The sequence below is a fragment of the Corvus kubaryi genome, unplaced genomic scaffold, assembly GCF_017639235.1.
Source record: "Corvus kubaryi isolate FWS band 111438036 unplaced genomic scaffold, C.kubaryi_AGA036_p1.0 65374, whole genome shotgun sequence".
Lineage (NCBI taxonomy): Eukaryota > Metazoa > Chordata > Aves > Passeriformes > Corvidae > Corvus > Corvus kubaryi.
In genome coordinates this window covers 118,746-131,288 of record NW_024581955.1, presented here as the reverse complement: position 1 = coordinate 131,288, position 12,543 = coordinate 118,746, and the positions used below count along the sequence as shown (strand labels likewise).

The 12,543-nt window shown below is 38.5% G+C and overlaps 1 protein-coding gene across 1 annotated transcript in view; it reads right to left on the bottom strand.

Annotated features, from left to right (window-relative positions):
* Positions 1 to 530: 530 nt before the first annotated feature.
* Positions 531 to 12,543, bottom strand: part of LOC121673380 (ephrin type-A receptor 6) — a gene marked incomplete at its 5' end in the record, with an annotated part of 112,048 nt that continues 100,035 nt past the window's right edge. Inside the window, one exon of the mRNA XM_042046647.1 lies at positions 531 to 10,364. Within this exon, the coding sequence (XP_041902581.1) occupies positions 10,250 to 10,364 (115 nt within the window). The remainder of the gene's footprint in view (positions 10,365 to 12,543) is intronic.

Below are 12,543 nucleotides of genomic sequence, written 5' to 3'. Positions count from 1 at the left end.
GTATACGGCATTCACTTCTTTGTGAATTGTGGTACATTGCCTTGGCATTATTTACATAATATGATCAGTTTTAAAACTGCTTTTGTCAGTGAAAGCTTTGACAAACACTTGAGGAGGAGTTGCATGGCTCAGTGAATCACCATGAGGAAGATGAACAGAACTGCAGAATCTTAATAGCGCATTAAAAGCCATTTAAAATTCAGATTCACAGTGTTTCCCAAGAAGGAGAGAGCACTGCTGTTTGCAACTTTTAATGTGCACAGTTTTTTCCCTGATGCTGTGAACTGTGTGTGCTTTTTGAGCATAAATGCTCGGTGATAAGCACAGAAGAGCATGTTTTAGCTGAAAAAAACACCACCACCCTGAAGCATCTCAAGTGTTGGAGCATATTGCTGGTCCATCTTTATTAGTACACTGCCCTGTGTTAAGCAGCTGGGTTTTTTTTTTTTTGCATGATCATGTATGACAGGCTTCACTGTGGATCATCATATTAGTACCTTAAGGCCAAACAAACACCATTAACTCAAAAATAACCACCAGTACTGTAACTTTTATTTGCTAATAAATATCTTAATAAACAGGCTTACCCCATCTGTAAGACCTGATAATGCCTCTTAGGAAATCATAGAAAAATAAAATACAATAATAATCAATAACTTGTACTTTGTACAAAAATCTCATTATGTTGCTCAGCAGGTAGTTTTGCCAAACCCCATATTCTTTCCGCAAAGAGATGGCATATGTGATGCAATTCACCTTAAAAACACTCTAATGTTGAGAGCTGAGCATTCTATTACACTATTAACTTGTAGGCATGCCAGCACATGAAAATTTACATGAAACATCATAGCATCGTAGGAATAGAATCATAATAATAAAGAAAAGAAGATAACACCACTTTTCAGTAAATAATAACAACTTCACGTCTAATGTAAATTCCCCTTGGGACTGCAAATCAGTAGGGTAAGCTTTTTATTCCATGGGTATTCCTACAGTACTGTTATAAACAGGCAAGAAGAAAATGCAGTGGGACGTGTATGGGAGATAGATTAGGTGAAGAAAGGTAATTTTGAAGAGTGAGGCAGTCCCAGGGGGAAGCATCGACACTGGCTGTGCAATGTTCAGTCTCCCAGAACGAGCAGTTCAGTGCCACACGAGTTCAGATTGATGGAGGAGTTACCCAGAGCCTCTGGTACTGCAGCACCAGGGCTGCTTTGCTGGGAGATGAGTGCTGAAGACTGAGCCAGAGGTAGTTGTCATTATTCAAATGTGTCTTGGTTAAAGAAGCAATGGCAAAACAAACCTTAGCAAGGGTCTTGAAAGAAAAGGTGGGTTTCAGACTACTGGTAAGGATATGAGATCTGTGCTGAGGCCATGGTTTGATTTTGTAAAATAACTTGCAAGTATTATGAGTACACCATTGCTTTGAAGCCATCTACCTTTGAAGTTTTGACATGGCTGCTTAAATATATAATCTAAAGTGTCCGTCATCAAATATTTATTCGTATATACACATACATTGATACATTTTATGGCTATGCTAGAACAGCAAACTATGAAGAGCAGTCATATTTAGTTTTGTACAATCTAATTTCACAGAAGAGACAGAGATTAAAACCCCTTTTAATTCAGATACATTTAAAACCAACACACAGAAATAGATAGAGGCTATCCTGAGAAAACACATCAACCACGTTATCTTCCAAAAGTAAATCAAAGCTAGTGTTTGGAAGGTAGTAAAATATTCTTTTTGTATTTTTTTTTCTGAAAGTCAAAATGGTTTGTTGTTTTTTTTTTTAAAGTGATGACAAACTTAAAACTGTTAATTCCAACTAGATCAATGAATGTTGCTTTGCTAGAAAATAAACTATTGCCTTTCAGTAAACAGGGTTTCACATGATCTTTTGAAGATTTTTTTTTCCTTGCTAAACTGAAGGTGCAATCCTGAGAAGTGCAGAGAAGTTCCCAAAGTCAATAGGATTTATACCACACCAGAGAAGAATGAGCCCTTTTTATGTCTCTGGGTTTTCAGTCACGGCACTGCTGTGGGTGATGTAACTGATATCACCAGAGAACGTTGATATTGGCCTCAACAGAAGCAGATGGAAGGCTCTAGGTAAGAGCAACAAACACTGAATCCCACCACCAGAGTTAACAAAGAAACAACTTTTCCCACTTTTAGTGTGAAATAGACCTCTCAACCCTACTTAGAAAAGTTGGGAGAGGAAATTGCTGCAGAAGAAATGGTAGTAAAAATGCTACACTGCCAATCCAAAGCTAACTGTTTCTTGGGGAGATAGGGAATCATGGCCATTAAGCTGCAAAATGCTTACAGGTTTCCTTATTAGGAATCTTGGAGTAGGATGGTTTTCTTCAGATAGGGAATTAATGAAATAATCCAATAAATGGAACCACTAAGAGGGCATTTGTTATTTTATTTGCTATTGTGCCATTCATTAACTGGCAGATCTCAAGACTGGGACTGCAGTGCACCAGGAGTATGAAAGAGCTTGTTCGAAGAGGCAAATGATCAGCCAGAACTTGTATTATTAAAGGGAGATCATATTGCATCACGGTTTATGTTTAGGAAATAAAAAAGATAGAAAAGTCCTATTTGTTTTGTAGGTTCTGTTTGTTTGATGGGGATGGTGGTTTCATTCTGAATTTAAATCTAGAAGTTTGGGTAATTATCTGGGGAAAAAAACCCCACAAACCCAGATCATTTCTGCTAGATACACTATTAGATGTGTAGGTCATTTAGGTTACTAATTCCAAAGTCAGAGTTGACCACCCATTCCAGAGAAAACAACAAACATAGCAGCACCCAACTTTTGTACCTTGCAGTTTATCTTTTCCATGGTGAAGGTGACCACAGCCTATCTGATCACATCCCTGAGGTAGCAGCCTTGTCTTTTAGGCTCAGTGCACTCTCTTCTCCCCATTAAATGAGGCCATCTGTTCCACACAAATCTGTAGAAACCTTTGATTCAAAACCTTTTTCAGTCAATTGACCTCTTTTTATGGATACAACTGACTTTGGATCATGCCCTGAGGGACCAACCTACCTCTCAACCTGAAATGCTTCAACAGAAACATTAAAACCAGCAAAAGTTTTAGCAATCCATTTGAATGCAAGACAGCTGTGTCCTAGTAAGTGCTGGTTCTCTAGCAACAAATTAACCATGACAGTAGGGGGGTGCAGGAAAGGAGAGTCTGTTTGCAGAGCTGGCGCCTACCTACAGAATATATGGACACTGGGCTTCGTCCCACTGCCATGGAAGTCAGTAACAAACTCTCACGAATTTAGATCACAGCAAGACTATTGCCTATTGACACAGAAACCTTTAATTCCTCACAGTCACGTCACTGTCCCAGGAATTAATCAAGATATTTGTTAAAATCATTCAGCAGGCTTTGGAAATACCGGGTGTTTTAGAGCAGAACTTTCCCAAGAGAAAAATGGAACTTCCCAAGTTGACATTTAGTGACTAAAATTATCTACAGATTTGGAACACTGGCTGCATTTTGTCTTTTTCAGCTAATCCTATTGTACACAAAGAGACTGTGATGGTAAGTTACACAGCTCAGAGCACCCAGCTTCTTAAAGAAAAAAAAAATAATCCTATTATGCATTTCCATTTTGCCTCTTAATATTCAGTTAAAGCTCAGTCTGAATGAGAGAAAACTGAAAACTTGGTTTCTAAGCCAATATTAACTGGAGAGTTCTACTTTTTACTGTTTATTTAGGTTCCTCTCAAGAAAGTCAGTATGTAGCTGTAAGAACAATCAGTCATTCAAAGTTCTGTCTGCTGGACATTCTAATATAAATTATGACAACTATATCTGTTTTTCTGTCCTAGGCTGGATCCTGAAAGATCAGAAAATAGATTTTTTTTTTTCTTCCTATCACTCAGAGCATTATGTGGTGATGATACTATGAAAATAGTCCCTAGACTGTTTCAGTGGGCACTTTTTCATCATCCACAACCAGAAATGAATATTTGGGTTCCAAAGCAGATTTCTCCCAAACCTGATTTTCCAGATTCTAGACTCAAGATTACTTTCTCCAGAGTCCATTGACGTCCCATAGTTCAGAATGCAGAGATCTGGATTTCTCTTTGATTTGTGGGTTTTCAGTCTCAGGGTTTTGGATTACCTACCACACAATATACATGCTGCTGCTGAACAGCTCTTCACTGAATTGTCAGAAATGAAGAGGTGTTAGTATAATAAGGCAAAATACATTATCTCATGCTGTCTTACAAATATTTTATAGGGATTTTGATTTTTGATTGTGCCTAACTCTACTCTTGTATAAATTCAAATCAGCCTTTTTATATGAATTAAGTTGCACAAACACATAACTATTTACAGATTCAGGAGTTTCTGATATAGCACTGTGTGCAGACCTAGTTAGAAGTCCTCAGTTAGAGACAGGTAAAAATTTTGGACAGGAAAAAGTAAAACAGATGTGAAAACTTTAAATTGCTTTGAGACAGATCGTTTTAATTCTGTTCCCCCCCCCCAATATCTTCACTGTCAGAACTTGCGTTTTTTATTCCAGTTTAATTATTCAGGTATGGAAATATCAGATAATATGCTAAACCTTTCTGGAAGAGATAGGTACTTGGGAAATCTCTTGCAGGAAAGGAAAGTAAGATATACTCATGTAGGATATTTAAAGAAACATACACACAAATAGATTTCACTGAACTGGTGTTACATTATTTCACATATAAAATATGGAAATATAACTTGAACCCATTTTTTAACCTTGGGTTTTTCATCAACCATTTTTGTTGTTTTTCCCTTCTAAAATTCAGCGTATCTTTTTATACTATAGGTTGGCATATCCTTACTCATACTCCCTTGAAAATTTCCCTCATTTTCACCACCTAAGTGGTGGGAATAAATGGCTATTTAAAAGAAAATAATTTTTATACTCTGTAAACATCTTTGGTGATTTCAGCAGAGGAACTCAAGCTCTATATCTTCCTAGTTCTGAACTATATCTTCCTAGTTCTGCTGGCTCATGGACACCTTGCTTCTCCTTTGGGATCACTAATTTCTACAGTAATTAGCTGAATGGAAGAGAATCGGGTTGGGTGAGGTGGCAGCAGAAGGGTGAGCAGGCAGCTTTCTCTGAGCCAGTTTGAAAATGTTTTTTCTACCAGTGGAGGAGAAGAGAGGCTGTCCCTTTCCAGCTAACAAGCCAAGGAAGCTTGGGAAGAACTATACACACACAGAGTGCATGCCACTAAAAATTTTAAAAGCCAATGAAACAAATAAACCCCATTAGTGTTGTTGGTAACAGGTAATTGATTCTGTGGGTTTGAAAAATCTGATATTAGGATATACATTCTATTTACAATTCTTTATGTACATATTGACAAATATTTTATAACCACAACATGTTCAACATACCCTGGTCCATAATCTGAGGAATTATATACAACACTCAGGGATGAGCAGTGTGCACTGCTAAATACAGGATATGATGGTAGAAGAGTTGTGTGAGCTGGAAGTACTTGGCACTGTCTTATGCAACTCTTTTGGGTTTTTGTTAGAGCTCCTTGGCACAGTATGGACAGTTCTTCCCTTTTTACCTCATTGTAGGCTTTAGGGATTTTTTTTTTTTCCCTTTTCAGTGCTGATTCATTTGTCTCCCCAGGAGATTTCAAGATCATTGTCCTAGTAAGAGTTAGCCAAGCCCAACACATCTTTCCCTCACTCTCCAAAAATAATTGTAGTACTATTATAAAAAAGAAACTATCTTTGCCATTTATTCAGGAAAGATCCATCACAGTTGGTGAACAAGGGTATTCTGGAAGAAAACTATTTAACGAAATACAGAGTTCTTCAACCATGTGCAAATGCCACAAGTGTCTCTATTTTCAGTACTTTTCCTGGAAGATGCAATGGAAGACAGACTTTCTGTTATGATTTTAGCTAAAGAAAGTTGGACTGGAGTAGAGGCAAGTCCTGCCTTCCGCTCTCCGAAGGAATATTCCAAGACAGAGTGAGCCCATGACAGGGTAGTTACAGATACCCTGTGTTCATAAGAGAAATTCTGAGCTGCCAGAATGTGTCCCATAGAACCATTCCATCAGCTGAGGTAAAACAGTTCAATAAATGCTGCAGTTTGCAACAGGGCCAGATGAAAATGAGGAACTGCTCTTCAATACAAGGTCAAGTATGTTCTGTGCTGCTTTACCTTGGTGGCTGATGTGGTCCCATGGGGTCATTCTGACATGGAAATTGCTATGGGTGATGCAGTCTCACTAGGCACCTCCACAGTCCCAGCTATTCCTCATGGTAAATCTCAGCTGACTCTGGATAAAGGGGGTCTCTTTGTTACTTACGACCCATCTTTGGATCCCGTAGGAATCTGCATCGAAAAAGAAATTAATGAAGCCCTGTGTTAGGCTCATCATATAAAAAATGGCAAATGGATAGTCAGTCTTAAATGATGTAAAAATCAAAGTACTGCAGTCTATGAGTTCTGTGTCAGAATAATCCAGGTAATACCTAATTCAATATTGGACACAGCAGGTTTGGCCAGAATAACTAATTTATTTGAATTTATTGTTGAGTGCACTATTTCCTGTTAAAGGATTGCTTTATGCTGGCTGGTGTCCTGAAGCATGGCATGTGTCTAAGCTTTTATTGGACACACTGGATTTAAGTTCATGGGAAACAAAAAGGGTAAATTTTGTTTGAGAAAAATTTAAATGACATAGCTCAGTGCTCTTCCTTTCACCTCATGGCATCCCATTGTTTCTCAGTAAATTCCAATGTGCAAACACCTCATGAGTAAATTCTACTAAACCTTCTGCTGTGACTTGTTCAGTTTTAACACCATGAATGTTATGAACAAGACCCTCTCTTTTCACAGGTTCAGAATAAGGACTGGATACAAGCAAGGCATGAGATTCATCTGACCAAGCACAGATGCCTGAATGGATGAGCTATCGCTGAATGCAGAGAAACAGGTAATAATTATTTCTTTATGACATCCACATTTTAACACCTTCTTTTTTGTTGCTTGCATATCGCACACACTTTATTTTGTGAACTTTCAATGAGTACTTTTAGTCATAAAGCACTCTGTAATGTGGGCCACGTTCTCAATAACAGCCTTGCTAAATTTGCTTATCAAATTTAAACTCCAGCTGCAGACTACAATGTGCAGGATATTTAGAGTTCATTTTCTCCAAAGAAAGAACTTTGTGTTACAAAGAAAGTTACTCTAATTTCACATATACATTTGTGGCCTGTACAGAATAAAGATCACATTTGAAAAATAACACTTGTTCAGTTTGTTTCTTTTTTTTTAAAATTAAAAAACTATGAAAAAACTCCAAACTAAAACAAGAATAGACTTGGAATCATCACAAGAGCAAATAAAATATTCCCAAAATGGGGAAAATGTAAATTTGATCAAGATAACTATTAGAAAAGTGACATACTGCACCACAACAACAACTGAAAAAAACCCCCACAAAATCCTGGATTTACAATGTTATTAACAAATGCCCTCACTCAAAGAATCCCTTGTTCTTTTCTTTCTGGTTACCCAAAGTCTTATTTATATAAAAAATATATCTGATTAGTAAATGTTTTAATTTTGTTATATTTTTTTCTATTGAAAAAATATTTTCAGTAGTGTGATAAATTTAGAAATTAATTTTCATGAAATATATCCAGATTGTGTACATGGAACAATGTCAATTCTGCACCCTCACTACCAGGAACGAAAAAACTGACAAAAGACAATCTAAAAGTGCACATACAGGGTCAGTTATGGATGATTTTGAAATCCCACTAACAAATAACAGACTCATACCTCCTCAGTAATGTATTTAATTGTGAGAAAGGCTCCTTCCACAGATATCCTGTTGTTGGCCATGGAAGCAACGATAGGCAAAATGGATAATAAAATAATGAAGCAAAATCAACTTTTAAATTATTCTGTGGTGTGTTAGTATCTTTAGAAAGGCTTTAGGTAAGTATGGTTTTCTTTCTGTAAGAGCACCTCTACTAAAAAACTATTCAGATGTGGAATTCGGGCCGAATTTTTCAAGTGACAGTCACAGAAAAGAACAAACACTTTTTTTCCCCACTGAAGGGCTGTGATCCTGCAAAACTCCTGTGCTGATGAGTTCAGTGGGACTCCTCATGCTGGCAAAATTACCTTTGGAGCTACAATAGGACTGGAGCTGCCCTTCTTTAAACAAGCTCATCAAATTGGCATTGTAGAACACCACTGACTCCTGATCTTTAGAAAACCTGCTCCTCAGTTAAAACTGCCCTTTTTTATTTTTAATTTAATGAAAGAAAGAAAAATTTACTTCGTGCACTGCTGTTATCTCACCTAAATTAATGCAACTATTCCAACATAAAATGACAACAGTGAATCAGGCCTCGTGTGTCTTACTCTGTGATCTGGTCGGAAGCATCATATTTTCTGAGTTGCTTTCTGATTTTCATTCTTTGTCACTGATCGACAATGGCAGCCTTTTCCAAGACTTAGGAAATACACTGTGATTTACCAGCTGTAAATTAAGCAGTAAATACCATTATGATTACACAAAGTAGTTAGTCCATTTTGATATACACACAGATTATACTAATTACCCAAATGCACGTTTTAACAGAAGAGTTGTAATGCTTGAGTATATTGGAATGCCACGGAACTCAGAACTACCCTCCGTACGACACAGAAATGAACAGAAGCATCTGCACAGGGTTACGTGTGACATGCATTGTAGATGTGCCTTGGGTTCCCACAGCACGCAGCCATGCGCTCCTGCCCCTGCTCCCAGGAGCGCATATCCCATGCAAACGTTTGGAAATGTAGCCCAGCACGTCTGTGTCAGTTGTCTGAATAAAACATGGAAGCTGGAAGTCTTTGAGAGGTACAAATACTATGTTAGGCCTTTGCTGACGTTTTCTTGCATGTAAATATGGCTGTTGAAGGGCTCTAAAGGTAATATCTCGGATGTCCTTTAGAGATCTGTACTAAGTGAAGATCTGGCCTGGAATGACCAGAGCTCCATTACAGCAGAGTCTGCTCTTTACTTCTAAAAGCAGTTAGAAGTAGACTCAAGGCAACATGTTACCACACTGCTGTCCTGCTTCTCCTTTTCTGCCTTTGTGCAAGGTCACTGAATCCTGCAGCCTGTAATTTCCAGCAGCAGTGGGGCTGTACCGCTGCCCTTGGCCGGAGGAGGATATGGCCGGCCTGCTCCCACGGGAATAATCCCACCACCCCACTCATGGCTGGCCCTCTGAGGTCTGCTGCTGCTGCTGCTAGAGGTGATCCCCTATCCAACAGCACAGACCTGCATTCTTGAAACAGAAAGCTTTTCTGAAATCTTTGTGTCCACAGCAGAGCTGACAACCGTGTTTTACATGTGGTCGTGGAAATGCTACAACCAGTTTTCCAGTAGTAGAAGCGAATGCTGAGTATCACATAAAAAAAAAAAAAAAATTCTAGGATGGTGAGGAATCCCAAGGATAAACAAGTTTTCCAACCTAATCTAAACTTTAAAGCATAAAAAGTGTCGAGTGCTAAAGTAATTGAAAATCAAGAACCTTCCTTAAGATTTCAAACAGATGACTCTCACTATGCTTCCAATTATTCACACAATGAAAACTCGCTACATAAAATCATCAGTCGTTTCTGCAAACAATACTAATGTTTTGAGGCACCAGCTAACCAGCATTCAAACTATTATAAAGTAATATAATAATAAGACCCATACATTCGGATTTAATTAAGAGATAAAATAAATATTTATGTTAAACTTCTTTTTGATTGCACATTTGGTGTTGGAAGTTACATGGTCACAGAACATGAAAGAAGTCAAATACTTTTTGATCTACCAGCAAATTCTAAATACATCGATAAAGAAGCCACACCAGGCCAAATAGATTACTACTTTCAAGTAAGTCCATGAAAGTTTCCCAAATACTGTTATACAAAGTTACACATCCATGCTGAGTTATTCATCATGTGTAGCAAGAGTCTTGCAGTAGGCCGGGATTTTATTGGCAGAGAACTGGTGGAGGAGCTGTTGTGCAGTGTGATTAAAAATTCCGGTTTGGAAGCATTAACATGGAAGTACTTCTATAGTCTGAACTGGAGACTGCAGTTCTTGAAGTTGGGAAGAGCAGGAGGGAAGAATGAGAATATTTTTCCATTTTAGAAATGCTGAGGCACAAAACACAGTTGCTTCTATTACTTTCATACATGAAATCCTTTCTCCTGTATGTGCATCATGTGTAACCGCAAAGTCTGTAAACTGCTGACTATTCGTCTCTGGTGTCCAATGAGTGCAACTCCAATTCTTCTAATGTCACTGCAAGATAAAAAGTTTCATCTTGGATGCAAATATAATAAAACCTCTTGTGCACAAAAGAATAGAAATATATGATGACTTCTTCTCCAGGACAGTTTACCTTCCTGACCCGGGCATATAAGAAAGCTGCAAATGTTCAAGTTTTCTCCATCTGTCAATTTCAGTTTTTTAAAGACAGCCATTTAAGAAAAAGAATATAATAAAAAAAATGCAGTTAGAGCACTCGGGCTTTTGTGATACTACTGGTCAATTAATTTTTCCAAATCTCAAGGACTAATCAAAGAGGTGAGTTTTAATAGCCCATGTTTAGTAATGTTATAGTAGCAGCTGTTTCCCACTCACACTTGTAAAGAACTGGGGCTTATACACTCAGTATTGCAGTTCTGAGCAGAAAGAACAGAGGTTGGGATGCCTTAGGTTTTAACTTTCATATTTTCAAAGCCTGTATTGCTTAGTGTAACTCTGAAGTGTCTTGTAGCCTGTTAACTGATGTTCTCTCATGCTAGGCAGACATAACAAAGCCTCTCCAAGGACACCCAGATTGTCCGAGGCCCAAACTGTGTAAACGAACATCTTTAGAAGGGAGTAAGATTGGAGAAATTACATCATTAACTGAAGCTTTAATTGGAGAATTAACCCTGATATGCAAATGAACCAAACTTATAAAAGTGTGAAGAACTCGTGACTCTGGGTCCATCTTGGGTGTAGCTTTTGGCCTGCCCAGGGTGTGCCTTTGAAAGCCCTTCAAATAAATACCTACCTTTACTCCCTTTTTTTTGTCTAGTCTCTCTTTTTAGGTGGCCGCTTGAGGCATCAGTCGTGCTTCTGATGATTTGGGGAATGGTAGCGAGAGATTGTCTAAAGATCAAATTACCAGTGAATCTTCCAGCCTGACCCACATTTCCCTCCCAGTTTCCCTTCATCTCATCTAGACCTGCACCCCAGGGTGGGTAGCTCTTGTCACCCACAGAGCTTGACTCTTTGGCAGGAACAAAGTCAACAGCCCCCAGAGTTCAGCACAATCCACCAATTTAGTTCTATAAACATCCCCAGCTGCAAGATCTGAGAAAGATCACAGAGGTGACATGGGCAGGGAAACTTCAGATAGGCCCTGTCAATCCCACACTGGGACATGCAGAGATATTGCCTGTTTATCCTCAAAAGCTGTATGATGATACAACCAGTAAAGGAGCTCATGGGATGAGGCATGGCCTTTATGAGTTCCAGATCTGCAGTTCCATATATCTGCCTCTGTATCCTCCAGCTGAGGAACCACTGGAGAGCTTGCAGCTATGTACTTACGCTTAACATTCACGTGGGGGATGATACACAACACTTGAGGGCAGCCAAAATATTTAGCATCCAAGAAGCTAAAAGGAGTCAGCTGAAAGAATAAAGCTTTACAGTGGAGAGTGGTCTTAGCAAGACCAATGCTTAGCACTTAAGGAAAGTAAGCATTATCAAGGAAAACCTGATAAGGCACAGAAAGAAGCCAGCAGGTCTTGGGTAACACAGGTTATTTGAAGAGAGAGGGAAACTTTCAAAAATTTGAAATGGTATCTATGGAAAGTAGAAAGGATGATAACCTTAGATTAGCTGTAAAAGCAGAGTAAGGCAGGCTAAAAAAGAACTTGATGAGCAAAGAACTTGAGAAAAAAAAACCCCAACAAATAAAATAATACAAAAAATAAAACTCATGATAAATCCTTTTGAAAACTCGCTAGGTACAAGAAACCTGCCAGAAAAATTGTAGTCTAATGATGATTTGGGTATGAAAGAGCACTGAAAGAGTGGCCATTGCTGGAAGACTTAACCATTTCTTTGAGCTGACATTCACTGTGGAAGAAATTGAAATTACTCCCATGCCAGATCCTTTCTGGGGGACTTGTCTGAAGTGACTGCAGGAGAGGTGATAGGACAAACTGAAAAATAAGCAACAACCCACATCCAGAACAAGACTATATTTAGGCAAGAGTTCCAAAAGTACATAAAGATAAAATAACGGAAGTACTATCAGGGTTGTGAGAGAAGGAGTTATCAGCTGTGCTCCACATGCTTAAAAATTTCTTGGTGCCTGAAGTATGGTGCCAGACAAAATGTTTCCAGGGGAGATCTGGGGAATCACAGACCTGTGAGTCTGTGATCATTACAGGGTATAAGAGAAACTACAGGAAGTACA